Source organism: Xiphias gladius, chromosome 15 (assembly GCF_016859285.1).
Source record: "Xiphias gladius isolate SHS-SW01 ecotype Sanya breed wild chromosome 15, ASM1685928v1, whole genome shotgun sequence".
Taxonomy (NCBI): Eukaryota; Metazoa; Chordata; class Actinopteri; order Istiophoriformes; family Xiphiidae; genus Xiphias; species Xiphias gladius.
Window position 1 is genome coordinate 23,483,767 of NC_053414.1, and position 23,415 is coordinate 23,507,181.

Below are 23,415 nucleotides of genomic sequence, written 5' to 3' on the forward strand. Positions count from 1 at the left end.
AATCCTAAAAATACTGTGCAAGCTTAATAACATACCTGTATGTACAGACATTACCAGTATTTTGTATTATTTAATTTTTTTGCACTAAGACCATTTTTATAGTGTGGACAATGCTTTCCAGTCACAATGGTTGTCAGAATTTTTACCCATTATTTCTGCATCTTCCCCTTCCTTAGATGTCTAACTAAAAATTGTACATAGGAAGCAGCTCTAGACGACAAAGACTTCAGGTAGACCTGAACGTCTAACACCACATACATCAAGCAGAGTAGTCTCCTCCGGCTCCCGCTGACTGAGCCACTGTGAGTCCAAGCGCGAGACGGCAATATCTGTTTCCTTCACCAGTGGTTGGGGCGAGAAGGGACTTGTGGAGGTCGCCTGTGTGGGAAGACCATGAAAGGAAGGACGGTGATAAGATTTGCAGTCAGTTACTTATTAAAAGTGGCTCAATAACACACAGAGGAGAAGGAAGAGATCTCTAGAAAACAGAGGAGTGGGATTGCATACCTTTCTTCATTCCCGTGGAGCTCTATGAACAGCCCAAAAGCAATGTGTAACACTATCTTAACTGTGCGTTGCTGTGGGCAATCACAGTTACCATGGTGACCCACAGCTCCATCATACAGTAAGGAAGGACGGTCATGGCAGGCTGCTCACATAGAAGTGAAGCGTTCTTGTACGTGTGTTACTAGACTCTCCATTTTACTATCATGCAAATCCGACGATCTTGACCTGAACTATACACAGATCGCATCAGAGTGAATGGTAGCATGCGCTGTATGTTTACTGCTTGTGCATGGACATGGTACATTGCACAACAGATGCAAGGAATTAGATAAAAAAATAAACCAAACACCCAATAAAAGCTTGAGGAAAGAAATGAAGCAAAGAATGTCTAAGAGCAAGATGAAGCACCAGCCACCACAACTTTTTTTATTTCTTTTATTCAGTCCATCAATTTATACACCTTCTTAGAGAGAGGTCCTTTTTTCTTACGTGATCTTTTTTTCTCATCATGGCTTTTTAAGATGATGATTTTTGAAGCAATTAAAAAATAATTTGTGGTCAAGGCCCTTTTTTCACCGAGTTGTGGGAGGTAACTGTCAGAGGATGTTTGGCTGGGAAAGGTCAGTCTTGCCTCAGCTACTTTACAACTATCAGTGATACACCAGAAGACTTCAGACTCCTGCAGTGGCTTCCCCCAACCTCCTTCCTCCTCTGTCTCGTGTTTAATTGGTCCACAAAGGAGAAATACTAAAGCCTGACTATACTTGAAAAAATGTGTACTAAAGTAATTAGCTAAAATGTTGAAGCTTACAAATTCCATTGGTCAGTCTAATTATAAGAAGCTCATTTGAAGGCTGACTTTGAAAATCTATCAACAATGAAGAGGACTAGGACTTTATCAAAAAGTGATGCCTACTTAATGAGGTGCTTAGTGTGTAAGATTACTGCCAAAACATTATCAAGTATACAATTCACAAAAAAAATGTCTTCTTAGCGTGTTTCCTTACCATTATATAAAAAGTTATGAATCATATTGTTTTAAGACACATTTCATTTTAAATGAAACAAAAAATCAAGATGACTTGCTTGGTTCATAACCTTGAAGTCAATAAAATCATCAAATTTATCCCCTGTCATAATACTGAAAGCAGAATATTTGTTTTTGTTAAAAAAAAAAAAAGCTACCTACACGAAAAGTCAAAATTACATACATAATGCTTCTGAAATGCACAGACTGAAACAGCATCAGATTATCAGTAACAGTAGGACAAAGCTTGTAGTTATAGGAATATACATGAAAAACATTTAATGACTATCTCTGCTCAAGAGAAATATATAAGTGTAAATAAAAAGAAAAGTGTTTGCGTATGGATTTGTGTTTCTAGTCAAGCAGGGAGGGCTCTGAAGGACGTATGACAGTGGGTCGGTTGGGAGCAGCCGGGGGTCTTCTGCTGCAGGATGAGAGGTGAGAGAGAAGAGGGGAAATATTCGGGGAGGGGGAGGGGATGGAGGGAGTAAACATGCAAGGCAAAATATCATGAGATAGTCATGCACCAATGATTCCCAAACCGCCATAAGCCAAAACCTATAGAACAACCCTTCACCAGCCATACCAAAGCCACAAATAGCATTAGATTTTATGTGTATCTGCGTTTCTCTGTGTGTGTGTGTGTGTGTGTGTGTGTGTGTGTGTGTGTGTGTGTGTGTGTGTGTGTACATGCAGGGGTTTACCTGGGAATCCCTGGGGGCAGTGCAGGAGGCACACGGGCTGGCCTTGATGGGACAAGAGGCACAGCAGCAGAGTTGGGCTCGCCAATGTAAGCCGTCTGCCCCGGTGGAGGGCCAGGTCGCGTAGGCACGGGCGGTGCTCCGATTGCTGGCGAGGGGTTGAGGGGGAGCGGAGGACCCTGGGTGGGCCCCCTCACTCCTGGGGGTCGGCTCGGAGGGAGCGCTGTTGCTGAGGCAGGGCGGGATGCTGGAGGAGGACTGAGAAACAAGGACAGAATGCTTTTTAGTAAACACTTACATTTGAAAATGAGATATCTATTTAATTTCTTTTAACATTATAGATTTTTGTTTCATTTTTCTTTATTTAAACAAGTCTTGTTGAGATTAAACTCCACTAAAATGAAAGTAGCCTGAACAAGATGGCTCTGTTCTGATATTGTAATCTGCTGAACTCCTGATAAACCATCTTTACAAGTTTAACCTGCCTTGTGGACTTGCGTGAGTATGTTCAAGTACGTCTAAGTAGTCTGAGAACTTGGAAAATAATAAGTCAATAAGTTTTTTTTCCTTCCAAAATATAGCAATTTTGCAAGAAATGCCTAAATATAATAGAAATTTTCCTTTTTATAGGAATAAATGTCTATTTTGATACACCATATATCCTGCTTATATGGTAACATACAATATTAAGAACTTTTCTTTTGTTTTGTTAATTACATATTATCTTAAATATTAAATAAATATCATATTAATTATATACATATATTTTTAAAGTCATTAACAACAAAAGAAAACTATGAAGGAACCATGACATCGATATTACAAGCATTATGATAAGAACTTTTCTTTTCATACCCCCCCATCTGCCTGTTTAAGTTTTTTTGTGTACTCCTGCAAAGTTTTTTGGCGTTTTTTTGTTTTTGTTTCCCCCCATGTTTGTTACCTTGGGTCCTTGGCCATCCAGGTGTCATCTACTGGTGGAGGCACTGGGGTAGAAATAGTGGTGGTGCTGATGTCTCCAATGATGACGAGGGCCTCTTTCAGAGCGTGGTACATCTTCAGCATCTCATCTCTCCTCTGAGCCTGCTCTGCTGACTCCTCCATCAAACTGCCCTGGTCTCCTGCTGAGTACAGGTAGGCCAGCAGCTCAGAGTGGATGAAGTCCTTCGCCTGGAGATGGGAGAGGAAAAAGGAAGGGTTATAGTTAGTTAACTGATGTAGTCAGGATGATGGGCTGACCTAGATTATATTCTTGATAAATTACTTCCCAACGAATTTTTATATCATCATACTTCTCTAGATCTGAGAACCCCTTAAAGGTGAGTATGAAAAAGAGACAGATAAAGTAGAAGACGTACACTGTTGATCATGAGGTGCATGATGGTCTTGGGCATGAGGTCTCGGATGGACTTGTTGACAATGCTGATGTAGGAGTCCACGAGGTTGCGGATGGTCTCCACCTGCCGTTCCAGCTGAGGATCCATGGACACCGTGTCGCTAGGAATCATCGCATCTTCGTTCTCAGCCTGGAGGAGACCAAGTCACAGAGAGACGGAGAAGAAGATGAGACAGACACAGAAGCAGAGGTGTAGAGATTTTTCGTTTGTGTGAGCAGGATCTGACGGTTGTATGCTCATGTCTACACTAATGCAAATGCATTTCAAGGCACATCTGTTTTTCTTGGTTTTCGCCTTCCATCCACACCACACCAGTAATTTTGACCACAAGTCTTTTTTTGAGAAAGTGAATACATTTGAATACACTAATCTTTCTTAAAATGCTGGATGTGAAATTTCTAGTAAATGACCTGAATATTCTAGCGTGGAAGGTAAACAGTGGATAGCTGTGATCCCCAGCAGTGCCAGTGCTTCCTGAACCAGCCGCACAGCGTACTGAGTGAACAGTTGCACACAATCACAACTGTGTCATTGTAGAACTGGGCTTTGCTGAAAAAAAGACACTTGTGCTCTGCAAACCTACCCAGGACACATTTAAATCTAAAGAAAAAAATGTGATGTAAAATGGAGTCTAAAACTTTATTCAGAAACTAGTCTTACCCAAATATATGCAACAACTGACAAAACTTGTTGGCAAACATTTGCTTTGTGTATGATTAAACATCCTTAGGCTACATTTAACGAAACAGTGGAATTCTTTATGAACACAATTCATAAATTACCTACAGCAGCAAAAGGCAAATACACTCTTGCGTACCTGGTCTTTCTCTGGGTAAACACCAGCTCTGAGGAACGAAGCCTTCCAGCTGTCGACATCCTCCTGAGTGTCACAAGCAAGCTCAATCTGACGCAGGTCTTTGTACACATTCCTGTAAGACACACATGCACAACCAGTAACCAGAGATGAAAACAGATGAACGCCGTAAACTTCATTGCTTTAGGAGATGGTAGAATCCATACCTCTGTTCAGTGTTGAAGATGGCAAAGACGTGTTTGCTGGACATGAATCCTTTCTCCACATCTCTCAGCTTCAGGTTGTCCAGAGGCAGCATGTACTTCTTCTCTTTCTCCTGCACACAAAGATGTGGTCATAAATATAAAAGAAGATAAACTTTTGCAGATAAACCACCAATTCACTTCAAAAACACCAACTCAAGTGCGAAACTTCAAGAGATCTCTTCAGAGATACAACAAGGAAGATTTACTGTCCCGTGGCACAGCATGACTACAGTTTTACTGCAGTGTTAAAGTAATCACACTAAATGACCTGAATGTAAGTAAGAATGAAAGTACACTTCCTCTAACTATCCCTTACAGAAAAGAGAGTAAACTATACGTTTTTGTGCATTTACTGTCCTGTAAGCAGCCTTACCTCCTCATCTTTATACCAGGAGAGAGACTCAGCAGTCAGGACAAACCAGTAGTCCTTGGATCCTCCCTTCATGATACTGATGTTGATGGTGAGCCAGCCTCTGCGGATCACCTGCACACGAGAGTCCAACAGTTGACTAAACTACACATCCCACAAGAGGGGTAATGTGGATCTACAGGAAGCAAACAGAACACTAGAAAAAAAATGAAACCCCAATATATATACAGTATCTGTTCAAAGAAATCTCACGGAAACATTAGAAACAGCACAATAGCCATGCAAGTACAATAGTATTCATCATAAAAAAAAAGAAAAAAAGAAAAAACATCACAGTGCAGTTGGATCAACCCCTACAGTATCCGTATCAGTAAAAATACACCACAAACGTAGAGAGTAAAAACAAATGATGACAGGTTCCAATGAAAAGTCCACTTCTTTGCCTCCCTCTCTTTACCAGACTGACAGACAAGAAGACAAAGGGAAGAGACACACTGGGATAGTAAGCAGACATATGTGACACTCTAGTCTGGGTGGTGTAACCATGAATGTATTATAGAGTTGGAGAGTCAGTCTTGCAGTTTATTTGTCCCAGTAACAAGCTATACTGCTGCAACAAAAGATTCCCCTGCTGCTAAAAAGCATTTTCTCCACAGACCACCATTATAATCAGGGCAGTTTAGGAATAGGCGTCAAGTAGTTAAAAAGTTAAACAAAACACACAATAAAAAAAGTTTTTAGGAGTTATTGGTGCAAAAACATAATTAAATATTGTTAGTACCATAAGACAAGATAGCAAAGATAGTAATAATATGTCAGATGTATCATATGATTATATATACTGCCCCCTACTACAACGTGTTGATAACTAAGCCTGTGAAACTTGTATCTTGAGGCATCCCTGCTGCAGGGGCTCATGAGCCACAACCTGAACCACAGCAACATGGTGACTTTCCATGACAGGTACCAGATGAATTGCTCCCCTGGACTTGTATTTGAAGTATTGGACAAGAGCTTGACTGAGTATCCTGAAAGAGCGAGGCCAGGATCGTCAGGATCCAACAGGTACGGATGCAGTTTCAGAATACAACACTGAAACTTTTACGACCAGGTCCAAACAGAAAGTCGCACAGAAAAAAAGATTATCTGCACATCTTTGTGAAGCTTCTGATTCTAGATGCTCTGGGATGTTGGGACTAATTGATCTGTTAGTAAACAAGCTGTCGAGTCAGCATTGTCAAGACGACTTGATATTGTTCAAGAGTGCAAAGGACAGGACAACATAATGCTGGGAAAGGATGAGATGCAGACCTTCACTGTGAAGCTGACTGATTTCAGTGTAGCTTTACACAAATCTGAAGCTGTGGTTGGCTCTAGTCATCACATGCCTTGCTAAAGGGGGTGTTTATAGAGACAGTGGTTGTCATTCTACTTGTGGAGCTACACACCCCAGTAGAATAATGTACAGTGACTACCTTGTATTGATGATTTTTTAAATTTGTAATATTTCTGTTATGTGCTAAGCTGTAGTTTAATTCTTTAAATTATGACAGTGTTCTTCATTTAGTGTGATGCTTTTCTTCCACATTCAGGGCTCCTGAACTTTTACCGGGATTCCCCTTCACTGAGGCCATCGACATGTGGTCTCTCTGCAAATGATGTTTGGGGCTTTGTTCTTCCCCTTGGATCACAAAGCAAAGTGTGTTAATCAATTTCTGCCTCAGTTTCTTTTCTACTTTTTTCCTAACAGATCTGGTACTGGTGCAGTCGTATACTGTATCAGGCCTCAGTTCACCATGTAAAGAACGACTCCATCAGGAGCACCAGTTTTGTAGAGTCTGATAGTAGCAACATGTCTGGCCTCAAATAAGTTGTTATAATGTGGTCTAGGAGCTTGAATTGTCTCCCCAAGTCCACTTCAGCTCCCAGTCCGATGCAGAGGTGAGCAGACCGACTGCTGAACTGAGCTGTGCTCTAGGCTGCTCACCAGCCCTGACAAAGGCGATGTTCCTCTGGCTGCACACGTGCTTGATGTTAGCCACGGTTTTGGAGATGGCCTCTGCAACCAGCTTCAGCACCTGCTCATGTTGCCAAGGGTAGCGACCCTCCCCCAGGGCTGTTGGGCAGCTGCTGAGGATGTGCTCCAGGGAACCTTTTCTGAGGCACCAAGGACATGCTGGAGTCTCACTCTTTCCCCAGACGTGGAGATTCGCTGGGCTGGATAGGACATCATACACAGCTTGAACCATGAACTCTGGGGTTCCATCTGCAAGATGTCAGACCAGGTTATCTAGCTCCAGCACACCCTCCCACCTAGTCCATGCTCCCTGCTGCCACATGCCCACCAGCCTGCTGGTCCGTTCCTACTTGACTCCTGCCCGCACGTCCTCCAAGACCACACGGGATCTGTCATCGCCATGGGCCTTGTCATGGTGAGGTTGGGGGATGGCTCCCAGCCCTGCCCATCCTGCCTGTCCTGTTGCCACTGTGCCCACTGTCCTGTCTTTGAACTATCTTAAAGAGATAGATGGTTTAGTAGGTTGTAGCTGCACTGATTTCATTGATTCTGTTTTCATGAATTAGGAAGATGATCTGACTGTTGCTGGATTTGCAAGTTCATTTTCAAACACTTGATTAGCCAGATGATGCGAGGGCGAGACAGTGATGACCAAGAATTGAAGTAGTGCATTGAACTGCTAGAAGCCATGCTTCAGGTAGATCCGAGCAAGAGGATTACTCCCAGTGAAGTCTTCCAGCATCACGTCATCATATAGAGCTACCTCCACGAAGCTCTACAGTCAGAGGAGCCCAGTACCAGCAAGGTCCAGACAAACTTCAGAAGGACAGAGACTGCGACCGAGGCTGATGACATGTACAATAGTTTGGGAGGTAGAGATGCCACAGACACTGTCTTATCAAATTCAAATCTTCTTTCTGTAACTCCGAAAGGTACCTGAAGGAGATATTTTAGGAAGCACAGCTGTTAACCACCACTTCCTTAACAGCAGGGCCAGTTCTACCCATTTAGTGGCCCGGGCCAGAAATTTCTTTGGAGGCCCACACTGTCCCACATCACATTAATGTGTACCTGTGTGAGAGATGTACATGATTCTCCTGAATATATGCCATGCTATAATGTACTGCCTGTGCCTGTGTTGTGTGTGTGTTCAGCACCCAGGAAGGCCACGCTCAGGACACCCAGGGCAGAAAAACCACAGTGGAGTGCCTCACTGACACACTGAGCTGTGAAACTCTAATGCTGGATTCTGACCCTGCTGCACCCCCTGGCACTACTGAGGACGCCAACGCCCCGGAAGAGATCCAGAGAGTATATCTGGATGTCACCACTTCAGGTATGAAACTAACACCTCTGCTTGAGCCTGAAATGTTGATGGTCTCTGCACTGTTGTTAATTCTACCACAGACAGCTGAAGTAATAAATGTTCTTTCTGTATCTTTGTAGTCTTGAGTGCACACTTTCAGACAGTCCCTCTTCAAAGACATTCATGATGTTACACTCATTTGTACACATGGAAACTGATGGCAGTACTTGTGTGACGAATGGGGAAAAAAATGGAAGTTTTAACCCCGCATGTTAAACAATTCCACAAGAACTTCGTTTTAAAGCATTCAAGGCCTTAAATTGAGACTTGGTAACTTTTGCTGATCAGTGGTCAATGTGGCCAAAACCTGTAACAATTATATAATTGTGATATGGTATATGTAAAAGTGAATGCAGTGCGTTTTGTAATTTCATTTTTGGTGACTCTGCAATGGTGCTGCAGGATACTCAACTGAAATGACGGACAATGAAAGAGAGAGGTTAAAAATAAAGCCCACCCACAAAGTAAAGTGATAGGTCCACTTAGCACAAGGAAAAAGAATGTTCTTTGTCTTTCTTTAAAAAGAAGAAAAAACATTTCTGGGATAAAGTATGTAATCAGGAAGCTGCTATCATTATGCTGGGACATCTGGTGAATGCTCAAACGTAGTATGTAAGTGTACACAGCAATATCTCTCCAGTGTTTGCTAACATTAGCCAACTACTATCATACCAGACCAATTAAGGTCATAACATCAAAACACCCGAGTAATGAAAGGTTTGTTTTATTGCTTATGAATTCACCTTTCCATTCATAGATGGAATAATGTGTTATTTCTTCTTTCAAAATTTAGATCGTCTCACTTTGAAGGGCAGCACGGTGGCTCAGTGTTTAGCACTGTTGCCTCACACCAAGGTCCCGGGTTTCTGCCCCAGTCCTTTCTGTGTGGAGTTTGTATATTCTCCCCGTGCCTGCGTGGGTTTACTCCGGGTACTCCAGTTTCCTCCTACAGTCCAAAGATATGCAGATTAGGCTGATTGGAGCCTTTAAACTTCCCCTGAATCTAATTCTCTCTTTTTATGAAATCATATACAAATAAATAAATGTAACCAATCTCTGTCATGACTTTTAACTAAGCAAAGATCACCACTTGCAAAAAAATACTACCTAACTAGTGTAATGCTAGCTCTCATCTGAATAAATACCAAACAATTTCAATTATGTATTTTGCTGAAAAACATCCATGGATTAACAAAATGCATCCACCATAATTTAAGATACAGAATTGAAACCATCATTTCCATTTCCAATGTGCATCTAAAAGGTACTAACTTAGACATTATATGAGAATGATGACATGAGTCAGACCTGAAGTTGACTGAAGGTGAAGTTAGATTTTAAATTAAATATTATAAAAAATATTATAACTGCCACACACTATTATAAGATCAGTCCCCTCAGAGGCACCAACGGATGTCTGGCCCAGGGGCAGTAAAATGTCCAGCAACAGCCCTATTTATACAACAGACATCTGCATGCAGACATGGTTGATTATTAGTCTTTGTATTGTTAGTTTTAAAACCATAAAAGTTTAAAAATATTTGTAAAACTTTCTCAGAGCCTAGAAAAGATATTTTCGAGACAGGAAAAGAGACACTAATGTGCATGTGCAGTGGGTGGCAGAACACGCAATCAAACAGGATGAGAGAAAACTTCTTTGGTGTATTCGCTGGATGAGAAATGTTCATTGGTACGGTTGGCCACCATTTGGAACATGGTATGTCGTTCTCACAATACAGCCATGAGTGTAAGTCTTTCACTTCCCTGTACTTCAGCAAGGAGCAGAAATCATGTTTCATTACATGGTCTTGACTCCCCCACCCACCCAAAGAAGAAGTGACAAGTGGAGGTGCGTGGGGTACGTTACTTACAAGAATCTCTCCCTGGGCCATAAAAAGGAGGAACAGAAGAGGAGAAAGAGGAAAGGGAAATAAAGAGAAAAGACAAGATGGGCACAACGAGAGTATGTAAATGTGAAGCAACAAAGGGCAACCGTGACAGCAGAGAGGGGCTGAGGAAATGACAGAAAGAACAAGAAAAAAAAAACAGCAGGAGAACACAGCTGTTAAAATACTACAGTGGTGTGAGGGATTTCTTTGGGGTGTACAGAGTGTCTGTTTAATTACCTGATTGGGCATGACTCTCTTCTTGGTAGCGTTAGCAGCAGTCCTTTGCTGGGCACTGCAGGAGAGAGAGAGTTAATAATGTAAATTCTGGTATAAGATACAGAACATATTCAAAAGCAAGGCAAAGGCAAACAAATGACTCTGATCCAAGAACGAAGCAAAAGCCTAACAATACCACATGATATAAATTTATATATTTACGATATCACTAGGGCTAAAACTAATGATTATTTCATTATCTATTATTCTGCCCATTATTTTCTTAATAACATTTCAGAAAATGTTGAAAAATGCCCATCAAAATTTCTTAAAGCCAAGGTGATGTCTTCATCACCACATTGTATTTATTCTCACATGACCAAGAAAAGCAGGGAAACCCAGAGAAATGAGACGGGAACTAAACAGTGTTTGGCATTTTTACTTGAAAAATGACATACAGAAAATGAATGATCTATTCTCATTATAGTCGACAGTTAATCTTCTGTCCAAACGAGCAACTAATTGGTTCAGGTCTAATATTAATACAATATTGTGACAAAACAATAAACTTCTTTAATAGTCACAGGGACATACAGTACACTGTATCATATAATTCACTGGTCTTGTTTTTCTGTACCAAAAGTCACAGAGGCAGAATAATAGTGAATAATCTAACTGTTGAGATGTTGTTCAAGTGGAGTGATCCAATTTGTTAGTCGGAAAGCTTACTGTTTAATAGTACAAGTCCAGAAAAATAGAAGTGTCGCTTTGAAGTAGTTGCACAGTTTTTGGAGGAAACCATACATGTCCCCACATGTGATTTCTCTTTTGATTCCCTATGTATCCACTGACTTATGTTAAAGAGCACTGGACACAGAGCGTTTTCAGACAGACCTCCATCTCTGCTAATCCTATATGAAACTCATTAATCCGCATCTGTAGTTATGTCTTACTTGGCAAATCCAATGAAGTCCTCATGGTTAGTGTTGATGTACGAGAGCTCAATGTCAATCAACAGCAGCACCTGACAGGCAAAACATGACACGTCGTGTACACAAAAAAGGTGTAAACTGTACAAATGTACAGGTAGACTGCATCTCTTGCTCTGTCTCACACACACACACACACACACACACACACACACACACACACACACACACACACACACACACACCTGGTCTTTGGTCTTGCTGTCTCGCTCTCTGATGTAGGTGGTAACAATTCTCTCTGTCTCTTCTCTCAGTCGAGGGTATGAGCCCAGCTGTAAACCCACACACACACACACACACACACACACACACACACACACACACACACACACACACACACACACACACACACACACACACACACACACACACAGAAAACACATACACATACACTGCTGCAGGCACCGTTATTAGAAGACACACATCTACTGTATGCAAGTTTACACAACACTGTCAACACACTGTGTATCCACATAAGCAGTTATACCAAACCACTGACAGTAAATATGCATTATATACAAAAACATTGAGCAAGACATTGACACAAAGACTGAGGAAGCGTGCACTAATGAGTTCCCTGTCAGCTTGAGATTTTTTGTCAACTGTAGATATTTTCATAGAGTTGAGTTGTTACAAGTGTAAGGAAAGAGTATATTAAAATAAACATTAGCATATTATGATCTCAAGCTGTTAGGGGGGGGGGGGATCAAGATAAAAATCAGGTTAAAGTCCAGAAAGAGGTGAAGATTGAGTAGGGTCTGGTGGAGTCTTGGTGGGGTTTTAATATTGGTGTCAATGGTGCAGGAAAGGGTGTATCACAGGAAATATATATACAAATCTCCTTTAACAAGACAGGGTGAAAAACAGCCACGGTTGTGCCATTTCTGATCAGCCAAACTTTTTAATGGGAGAGTGGGGATCTGATTTGATAAGCGAGGCAGGGTGAGGGGTTGGTAAATCACACATCTCAGTGCTGATGGGGTAAGTGGGCTAGTAGGGGTCGAGGATCAGAATGGGGAAGGTCTCCTAGATTTGTCATTTAAGAGGGAACCGCAGGGTGTGGTGAGTGCTGAGTGAAGACTTAGAGCAGCAGAGATGGGTAACGATCAACAACAATAGACAAAGACAAGTTAGTTCATTTGATTTTTTGTTTCTCTTTTCCTTCAATTGGCTTCTCTCTATCACTCTTTGATCCTTGTGTTTGTTTTCCCTTTCACTCCCTTCTCCTTTTGTCTGTCTCCATCTTTATCATCACTTTTTAAAAATCTGTCTCTCCACTGTTCCTGTTTACCTTTTCAGTGCACTTCCTGATCAGGGCGACAAGCTCGGTGACGACGAGGTCAACGCATTTCAGACAGGGGTCTTTCAGCTTAATGACCTGCTTTTTCACTATGGCCTCAAACGCCAGGTCTGGGGTGAACAGGCCTGTCCTGTGGTGAGGCATCATGGGAGTTTGGGAGATATTTAATAACAGGTGAAGGAGGAGGCAGTGTAGCACAGACCATGGTGAGGAAAGAGTGAATGGTGGTAGCAAAATGGAAGCCCAAGTTGGATGGGATAGTTTGCAAGAGAAGATTCAAGAGGGAAAAGAAAGATGGAAATGACGAATATGACAAAGGAAAAAAAACAAAAACAGGCATTTGGTTAGTTCTTATTTATGTTCAAAACAGAAACAAGCTGCAGGTTCTCAAACGTTTTCATTGTAGTTTTCTGCTTCCTATACATGTGTATGTTAAAAGTCAGCCTACAGCTTTTTAGCCATGCTAGTAGTGTGACTCTATAAATGGTCAGTCCGCCACTTTGGTCCAGAATGAAATATCTCAACAACAACTGTTGGATGGATTGTCATGAAATGTTGTTCTAAGGTTCATGGTTCCCATGACTTTGCTGGTCTCTTAACTTTTCCTCTATCGCCACCACCTGGTCAAAACTTCAACTTGTCCAACACTTTATTTCCTATTAGTCTCACCTGTAATTAATGTTTAGCATTAAACCTGCTGAACATCAGCAGGTTTGCATGCTGACATTAGTATTTAACCCAAAACAACACTGTTCCTGAGCATAGCCTCATAGTGTCGCTAGCATGGCTATAGACTCTTGTTTAATCTGTAGTTTAAAACCAAGCCTGCAGCTTGTTTTGCAATGAACCTGTACAGGAATGTGTAACCACCTGTCTGCTTCTGACCACACAGCTTCTCAGAGACACCACCCCAGTAAAGCCAGGGCATTCGGCTATACCTACTGATAGTGATACAAGCCAACTTCAAAGCAGGGCTGTAAAAACAAAGCCCTCTGTTTGAATTCATCCACCTATTTTTCAGTCCACAGCTAAAAAAAAAAAAGTAAAACTGTGGCTTTATATAAGTTTATGGCCCCTGGCAGCACGAAAATTGGCCAGTCTCTGTGGTGTCTATGTACACGTGTGGCAGCCAGGCAGGAGACCATGCTGTGATACCTTATTGGTGCACTGTCTGACTGTGTTGATGAGCTCCTGGATGACCAGGTCGATGCATTTCAGACAGGGCTCTTTCAGCTTAATGACCTGCTTTTTCACTATGGCCTCAAACGCCAGGTCTGGGGTGAACAGGCCTGTCCTGTGGTGAGGCATCATGGGAGTTTGGGAGATATTTAATAACAGGTGAAGGAGGAGGCAGTGTAGCACAGACCATGGTGAGGAAAGAGTGAATGGTGGTAGCAAAATGGAAGCCCAAGTTGGATGGGATAGTTTGCAAGAGAAGATTCAAGAGGGAAAAGAAAGATGGAAATGACGAATATGACAAAGGAAAAAAAACAAAAACAGGCATTTGGTTAGTTCTTATTTATGTTCAAAACAGAAACAAGCTGCAGGTTCTCAAACGTTTTCATTGTAGTTTTCTGCTTCCTATACATGTGTATGTTAAAAGTCAGCCTACAGCTTTTTAGCCATGCTAGTAGTGTGACTCTATAAATGGTCAGTCCGCCACTTTGGTCCAGAATGAAATATCTCAACAACAACTGTTGGATGGATTGTCATGAAATGTTGTTCTAAGGTTCATGGTTCCCATGACTTTGCTGGTCTCTTAACTTTTCCTCTATCGCCACCACCTGGTCAAAACTTCAACTTGTCCAACACTTTATTTCCTATTAGTCTCACCTGTAATTAATGTTTAGCATTAAACCTGCTGAACATCAGCAGGTTTGCATGCTGACATTAGTATTTAACCCAAAACAACACTGTTCCTGAGCATAGCCTCATAGTGTCGCTAGCATGGCTATAGACTCTTGTTTAATCTGTAGTTTAAAACCAAGCCTGCAGCTTGTTTTGCAATGAACCTGTACAGGAATGTGTAACCACCTGTCTGCTTCTGACCACACAGCTTCTCAGAGACACCACCCCAGTAAAGCCAGGGCATTCGGCTATACCTACTGATAGTGATACAAGCCAACTTCAAAGCAGGGCTGTAAAAACAAAGCCCTCTGTTTGAATTCATCCACCTATTTTTCAGTCCACAGCTAAAAAAAAAAAAAGTAAAACTGTGGCTTTATATAAGTTTATGGCCCCTGGCAGCACGAAAATTGGCCAGTCTCTGTGGTGTCTATGTACACGTGTGGCAGCCAGGCAGGAGACCATGCTGTGATACCTTATTGGTGCACTGTCTGACTGTGTTGATGAGCTCCTGGATGACCAGGTCGATGCATTTCAGACAGGGCTCTTTCAGCTTAATGATCTGCTTTTTCACTATGGCCTCAAACGCCAGGTCTGGGGTGAACAGGCCTGTCCTGAAGGACATACAGACAAGACAAGACATGGAGACATGGAGCAGGAGAGGGGTGCAGAAAGACACACAGAAAGAGTCTGAGATAGACACACAGACAGGGAAGACTTGAGCAGACAGACACTGAGGAAGACCAGGTGAGGAGTAGTGGAAGAAAAACTGGAGGACGTAGAGTGGAAGACAGACAAACGGTCAACGAGCAGACAGGAGCAATAAATAAAAACTGGTCACAGATAAAGAAAGCAAAGACAGACAGACTGGCCAGCACACTTAATGGAGACATGGAAAACAGGACAGACACTGACACTTGAGGACAGAGAAGACTGTAGGTCTTTATAAAGCTGAATGGACACTAATGACAAAGCTGATTGACAGGTCGGCAGACAATTGTTATGTTTTGTTTGCAGGCAGTCTCAACTTGCCTGACTCCATGGATGTTCTTGATGGCATAGCTGATCTCTTTCCTCAGCTCCTTCTCGTCAAACTCCATCTAAGACACAGTACAAAAAAGCTTAGATTTTATTTGTTCTGTGCAAAATTTATGAATATACTGACACACAAGCAAACACAAAGCCAGAAAAGAGGAACTGTCTGTGGATTCGTGTGCCCTTCCTTAGTATTGGATTTATGAAAGCTTAGGCAACATCAGTATTAAACAGGTTGCGACATCAGCACTGTAAATACAAAACACTCACAGAGCACATTATTAACTTAACTTTGACGGTTTGATCCACTTGTTTAACCTTAGAAAAAGAATCCTTTCTCATATCTGTGTTTTATGTTAACAGGAAAATAAAAGAGAGCCACTCCTTGCCAAATTAAATGACAAGTATAAAAATATGTGAAATGAAATCTATAAAACATAATGATAATAATCACAATGAAAATAGAAATCATAGTAAAAGTCACCTTCACCAGCTCGAAAGGAAAGCGCTCGTGAAAGATGCGGTTGATCTTGGCTCCACCTGACAAGTTGGAGGTGTCCACCTGATCTCCAGACCCCTCGATGCACTTCTCAAAGTCAACACCAAACTGCTGCACCATCCTGTAGATTGTACATGGTATGAGGGAAATGCCATAACCTTCTGAATTAATGTATTTGTGTCCCTCAATCTGTGAATGTACTGACTGAAGTAAGGCCTTGGTCTTGCGTGTAGGGTCGTCAGGGCGGAAGTTCTTGTACTCCTCCACCTCTTTCTCCAGCGATAACAGCTGGCTTTGCAGCTTGCTGCGTAACCCTGGCAACGTGTCGCGGATGTGGTTGGTAAGTTGCTGGAGAAAAATAAAGGAAAAAAATATTTAAAGAAAAATCCATTCTGGTATTGGATTTTAAGTTTGAGCATCTGGACTCACTTATTCAATTGACTAATGTAATTCATTTCAGTGCAGCAAATCTCCACATATGAGACAGCAAGTTGAGACACAAATGGAAACATACCGGAGAAAATATTTATACCCCTAGAAATTAGTCCAAAATTAAGCTTAAACTTTACTTTTAGAAACGTTTATGTACCCTGTGATACCCTGTGAACTTTTCCACATAAAGTGCATCTAAATGACATACATAGTGTGCATATGTTTGTGTGTGTGTGTATGTGTATAATCAGGTGTTTGTCTCACCTGATTGAGGGTCTTCTGCAGGTGTGGTGTGCCCATGCGTTCTGCAATGTGTCTGTATGCAGGATGGGACAGGAAGAACTTCCTCTCAGCAGCCAGAGCAGCACGGATGTCTTTCTTCCCGTCAATGTCCTTTTGACTGCGGTTCACCACCCCGATGTAACCTTAAGAAAAATACAGACAGTAACAGTATAATGGGAAAAAAAAAAAAAAAAACATGGCCCAAGACCAGACTGGAGGCAAAACACCCAAAAACGAGCAAGAAGTGAAAGCAGCACCAGTACAGGCCTGGAAAAGCATCAACTGGAAAAGAATACATATTAAATTATGCCCCCCCTAAAACTGGGGAACTTTGTATAAGAAGGGCTGTTTATCTTATGTGGATGTAAACACAATTAAATTAATTAATTGAAAATTGTTTTAATTATTGTAACTGCTAAATTTCAAAGCCAGTGTGTAGTATTACTGAACACACATCAAATAATATGTTATGCAGTTGTGCTGTATGTGTGTCAGATAAAATATGTGAGTAAACCTTCCTGGTTGCAACTATCTTTGTGTTGGGTCTATGATGGAGATATCTGGCAGTTGTGGGCATGTTCAGAAAACTGACTGTTAGTGGGATTTGATCGGCAGAAAAAAAGAAAGAGTTGGCCAACTTCTGTTCCATCTCAACAGTAACATGCAGCCTGGCAGTTTTTTTATTTACATATTTACACACACACACACACACACACACACACACACACACACACACACACACACACACACACACACACACACACACACACACACACACACACACACACATATATATATATATTTGACCATTTCTCAAATTTATTTGAGGGTTTACATAAATCATTTAAAAAGGATGTGGGGCTTCACCTCTGCGCAGTGGCAGTAGTTTGTTTTCCAGGATGTCCCTTGCATCCGTCCCCTCGTCCATCAGGTCCAGCTTGGTGATCACACCAATAGTCCGCAAGCCTAAAGAACACGGTGTCATTGTTAGTGCCGATGTTCTAATATTCACACACAGATAATTTAATGACATTATTTAGCCAGTTCAATTTTAATAACCCACACTGTGTTGGTAGTCTTTTTGTACTTTCAAAACCTTGTACCATCTGTTACAAACTTCCAGCACAGACTGCTTTAAGGACAGAAACAAGACTAAGAGTCTACCAGCCATGCTAGCGGCTCCGTGAGGCTCTACATAGCACAGCACTGCTTTGAGCTAAATGCTAACATCAGCATGCTAACATGCGCACAATAAGAGTGCTAACATGCTGAAGTTAAGCAGGTATCATGTTTTTCAACATCATATTTACCATCTTGTTCACTACTTTATTTTTGTGTGTTAGCATGCTAAGGTTTGCTAATCAGCTCTAAAAACAAACTGCAATGTCATTAATTTTGCACGTATTTGTTAGTAAAATTTTTATCTGATGATGGAGTTAGAAGAAAAGTTTAGGGATTTCCAAAGTTATTACTATTCATCCTGAGAGGGACCAACCGCCAATAGCATAGCTAACTGAGTGCTTATATACTAGCAACAAAGTAGAAAATATGTATAAAGTCACTTGTGTAAACCATATCATGAATATAAGCAAACTTACCCTTAAGGTAGACATAATCAACTTCCTGTTAACAAAGTGTGATGTGATAATTTAGTAAAACTACTAAGCTGTCTGTCAGCAGAAGACATACGGTGTGTAGTCATTATCAGAATCTACAATTACAGTACCTTGAAATGCTTAATAAAATCCTCTGGAGGAATGAAAGATGGCAAAAGGCAGATATAATTAAATTTAATTATATCTTTGCTAATCTTATTCAATACATCTATGCTGCCAGAAAGTCTTTTAATAATGTAACTGTTAATTATTCTCATGAGCCGGCGCCTTCACTGAGGCAGTGATTAATAAAAAGGAGAAGAAGAGTTCTAATGGCTGCAAAATACAGCAAAGAGTAATTAGCTTTTTGCCACATTAGAGCAACAAATTGTTACATTTAGAGAAATAGCAAAAATGACATACAGATTAACGTGATTCTCCAAACAAAGACATGCATTCTTCAAGGTCTCACCCAACACAGAAGCACACACACTTTTCCTTACCCTGAGGGTCCACCTCCTTGGCTATTTTGAGGGCGTCAGAATTGGCCAGGTCCATGTTGGCGGGGGTGACGGCAAGGATCAGACAGCTCTCCTTGGTGATGAACTGCAGCAGCATGTCTCTGATCTGGTGCTCGATGTCCTGAGGCTGGTCTCCTACGGCCACTTTGGTCATCCCCGGCAGGTCGATCAGGGTCAGATTCAGCACTGGGAGATGTTGATGAGTTGATGAGAAGGAAGGGAAAACTCAGTTAGACAGAAGTTGAAAACTTGCAACTACAGCACCACTAGTTTGTAACTATGTGTGTGTGTGTGTGTGTGTGTGTGTGTGTGTGTGTGTGTATGTGTGTGTGTGTTTTACCATTCGGGGAGTAGACACGAAGGTTGATGGGGATGGGGGAGATGCCCTTGTTGGATCCAGTGAGACGGTCGGTCTCTGCTTCAATCTCCAGACGAACTTCCTCAAAGTCCACAAACTTGCGGCCCTTGCAGTGCAGGAACTCTGCATACTCTACATGATGAAAATGAAAGATTTAAACAGAAGAGGGGGTGATGGAATAACAGGAGATGAATATAGAAACAAGTACAATAGTTCACTTATGTGTAAATTTGTTTATATACAACTACATGGTCTGCAAGTTGCGCTGATGATTGTCCTACAATATGACCAACAATCACTTTTGAGTCACATTTTGCCACATTTTGTTACCTTTTGCACATGGCATTGACTGATTCTTTTTTTATTAAGTTTTATTAGATTTCTACTAGCTGACGGCTGACTCTGGCCACAAGCACTTGACTCTATTTGTTGAAAAACCTGGATTTGAGAGTGCAAACTCTTTCCCAACTGTTTGACTCCTGCCGGCAACTTGCCTGCTTTACTGTTAACCAGCTGGAGGATGAGAGGACGACGGGTGACAATACCAGATCCCCTAGGCAAAAAGTCCCTGAGGGAAGAGACAGAGGATACGTTTAATACACACACACACACACACACACACACACACACACACACACACACACACACACACACACACACACACACACACAACTTGAGGGAAAGGATATTGGCAGGCAAATGGCCATTTACATTATGTCAAATCTAATTTTATAGTATGGGCAGAACATTAACCCTTGATTAATTATTCTGCTACATGAAGCTTCTTGCAAATAAATACATATGAACTGGGAAAAAACCTAAAAAATAAATAAATAAAAAGTACATAAGCATTTCATTTTCAAATTATGTCAAAATACTAAAAATGTATCTGCTTGACCCAAAATAAGAGTTCAAGCTCTAAATTTACTCCCTACTATCTTTAATTATATATGCAGGCCTCTATCTGAGTGGGTGCATTATTGATAAAGGGCAAAGATTGACTTAAAACCTTATCCATTATGAATAGTGCAAAGAGAGAGAATCATCTCCCTCTTCTCGTTACACACACATTCATGAGAATGGAAACTCCCGTTCAATAGAACGGTGATTATTTCCAGGTCGCTGAATACACATCTCTCCAAGCCATGAGAATATGTCCGCGTCTGTCAGTCTTTCTGTCTGTGTGTTTGCCAGGTCAGAGGCAAAGACAGAGTCGAGTTTTAGCATGAGGTAAGCAGGCCACACACACACACACACACACACACGCACACACGCACACACACATACACTTATTTGAACACATTCGCACAGCCTGTGCCTCTTGTCCACTGCTGACAGAGCAGTCAGGATGTTACACAACTGTGATTCCCATCCTCTTTCCACATCTCTTCCTGTCACTTTTAAAACCATGTCACAAATACTACAATTACCAACAAGACATTTAATCAACTAAATCTTGGATTCATTTTTCCAGCGAACATCTCTACCAAACATCTGCTGGGTAAAAGCTATTCAAATGTAAGAAATTTGCTCCTTCTGTGTTTCCTATTATTGTAGAATGATTACCGTTGGGCTGTTGGTCTGCCATTGTGTTTTCATAGTCTAAACCAGTGCTTCCCAACTGGAGCTGAAACAATTAGTTAATTAATCCATCAACAGAAAATATGTCCATCAACAGAAAATATGCAACAATTCTGATAATAACTTAAGTGTTTCCATCTGTTAAATCATCTGTTTCCACCTCCTTAATGTAAACTGTAATGTTTTCAGTGATGTGTATCACTGTAAACCGAACATCATTCATTTTGAATGACAAAACAAGGCATTCAAAGCCATTATCTTGGGCTCTCAAAACTAGTGATGCACATTTATTTTCTTTTTTTTTTTTGACTTTTTCATAGGCTAAAGAATTATGGATTTGCCAGTTATGACAATAACCATTAGCCGCAGCCCAATTCCAAGCCTCCTTAGAAACAATAAATACACTAATCAGTAATGGAAGTAACCGTCTGTTGCAGCCCTGTCTGAGTAAAACTAACTGAGAACATGGTCTCACACCCAGTGTTACACCTCGACATGTGGGCAAGTGGGCTAATTAACAAACATGAAAACCCCTCCTGTGGGTATCTGGTACCCAGTGTGTCATATACACATGACAGTGCAGCTGGTGACATCACTGATGACCCCAGCACAAACACATCAATGCCCCTACTGTCTCCCCCAGCCACTGCTTGGGACTTGGAGACAAAAGGCAACAAGAAAAAAGGGAGACGTGGCCGCCTCATCAACATTCCCTTTCTCTTGGACAACAAATGAAACCATTCTGACTCGTAGACGTGTAAAGTGCTCTCATTTCTGGGTACCTGCACGTAGAGATAAAAAACCCCAAGCTCCTACAGCTATCTTCAGCAGATTAGGCCTGTGCTGCAGCAACACAGCCATGTCTTCTTCCCCTTCCCTTTCCTCATGAACCGACTGTATCCTAAGCTTTGTGTGATGTGTTTTGACTGCAAAACTTCCAGACTGATTCTTTCCCACACTGCTATAAACTGAGCAGAATAGCATATGGCAATGATATTGGTTTGCTGCTATTTGTCATGAAAGAAGGATCCAAAATTGCTCATTGAAATTCCTTTGAACTCATTCATCAGCCTCACAAAGAAATTCAGCAGTGTTTGCATGCTGGGAGCGCAGACTCCTGCTATTTTCATATATACCGACAGTGTAACTCTCTTATTTTTCATTTTGCTGACAATGACCTCATGTAACGCACCAACGACCCCGGAAAGTAAAACATTGACCTGATCTATGTAATGTAAGGCCCATAAAGATGTATTTACAACACTGGGGACGCATGTCAAGGAACAACCGCCTTTGTAAATGTTTGACAGAATGGGCCAAATATGAAGCCCTGAGCACACAGATAAGTGTTTATATACCAGCTGAGGACATGACATTTCAACTGTCGCGATTTAGGATATGGACCTCTAGATTAAAGTCACTTTTCAACACTTTTTAAACCAGTTCCTCCACAGTTTTTGTCTCTCAATCCACAGCTGTTTTCTGCGTAAAATGCGTAAATATCGGTCGTGAATAGCTTAGCTCCAAAATGGAAAGAATCCGTTGGGGAAAAAAAAAAAAAAACACGTTAGGAACTGGGAGGCACCGACACACAGAGCGCGTAACCAAGTGCTTAGTTGGCGACTTTTACGCAAAAGCCTAGTTTGTATTAAAAGAACAAAAACAGTCGCAAACTGAGATAAATTCACATTTACTGTATCAGATTAGTCCAAGACCACATATAAACGGTACAACCTCCCAACGAAATTCTCCAGCACGGAGCTCTTCCCGGCGCTCTGGCCGCCGACGACCGCTATCTGCGGCAGGTCCAAGTTGCAGCTCTGGCCGATGGAGCTGAAGGCGTCCTGGAGCTTGTTAATGAGGGGAATGAGGTCTTCCATCCCCCGGTTTCCCATCGCGACACGTCGGTCAGCCCAGCGGGCTCTATCCTGCTCTTCCCCCCGGTCAAAGAGCGCGAGCCAAGGGTCGCTCCGTCAGCACACCAGAAACTTCCCAGATGGCACTGTGGTCTGTCACCGTCTCTGGGGGTTTATTTCCTTACGACGCAAAGAGGTGACGAGTCAGGACTCCTGAGAGCGGCCAGAGCCCCGGCGAGGTTAGGACCTGGGCGACTGCATGATGAAAGTAGCCACATTTGACCAAAAACTTCTGTCATCATCCGGTCAGGCGACACCCAGCCTCCGCCGGAGATTGTGGCTCCGCCTCGGGCGTCACTCTGCTCAGCCATTGGTCAGCTGGGACGTCTGTCAGATTTTTTTTCCTTTTTTTTTTTCCTTACTTTTTTTTTTTTTTTTTTTTACAACACAATCGTTTTTGGACTTTGACAAAGCTGGAAAGAAAATCCTCTTACAAGAATTACAACACATTTAATACGTGCTTCATGCCTAAAAACACAAGTAAGAGAAGCTTGAGTTTTCTCTCTCTCTCTC

The 23,415-nt window shown here is 41.7% G+C and overlaps 1 protein-coding gene across 6 annotated transcripts; it reads right to left on the minus strand.

Annotated features, from left to right (window-relative positions):
- Positions 1-1,686: 1,686 nt before the first annotated feature.
- LOC120800521 (dynamin-2-like) lies at positions 1,687-23,160 on the minus strand. Of its 6 annotated transcripts, XM_040146691.1 has the most exons (21): positions 22,721-23,160; positions 19,900-19,973; positions 19,388-19,537; positions 19,030-19,233; positions 17,799-17,897; positions 16,914-17,074; positions 16,423-16,565; positions 16,203-16,338; positions 15,716-15,783; positions 13,994-14,132; positions 11,724-11,810; positions 11,503-11,573; positions 10,571-10,625; positions 10,316-10,327; positions 5,065-5,175; positions 4,653-4,762; positions 4,450-4,561; positions 3,594-3,761; positions 3,179-3,405; positions 2,239-2,493; positions 1,687-1,955 (listed from the first exon to the last, which is right to left on the minus strand). In XM_040146691.1, exons 1-21 carry the CDS (start codon positions 22,879-22,881, stop codon positions 1,889-1,891), a joined length of 2,610 nt encoding a protein of 869 aa, XP_040002625.1. In that variant the 5' UTR covers positions 22,882-23,160; the 3' UTR covers positions 1,687-1,888. The 6 variants fall into 6 exon arrangements, with proteins under 6 accessions (XP_040002625.1, XP_040002623.1, XP_040002621.1 ...); XM_040146689.1 differs by lacking the exons at positions 10,316-10,327; positions 13,994-14,132 and adding an exon at positions 12,830-12,968 and having other exon boundaries at positions 22,721-23,159; XM_040146687.1 differs by lacking the exons at positions 10,316-10,327; positions 13,994-14,132 and adding an exon at positions 12,830-12,968 and having other exon boundaries at positions 1,687-1,958; positions 22,721-23,159.
- Between the last annotated feature and the right edge of the window lie 255 nt (positions 23,161-23,415).

Excerpts from the sequence above, each read along its gene's own strand:
- LOC120800521 (XM_040146691.1), bottom strand. The coding sequence starts at position 22,881 with ATGGGAAACCGGGGGATGGAAGACCTCATTCCCCTCATTAACAAGCTC. Across the intron at positions 16,566-16,913 it reads TGCAGAAGACCCTCAATCAG|CAACTTACCAACCACATCCG; the intron begins GTGAGACAAACA and ends ATTTTTCTCCAG. Across the intron at positions 11,574-11,723 it reads ACAGCAAGACCAAAGACCAG|GTGCTGCTGTTGATTGACAT; the intron begins GTGTGTGTGTGT and ends TTTGCCTGTCAG.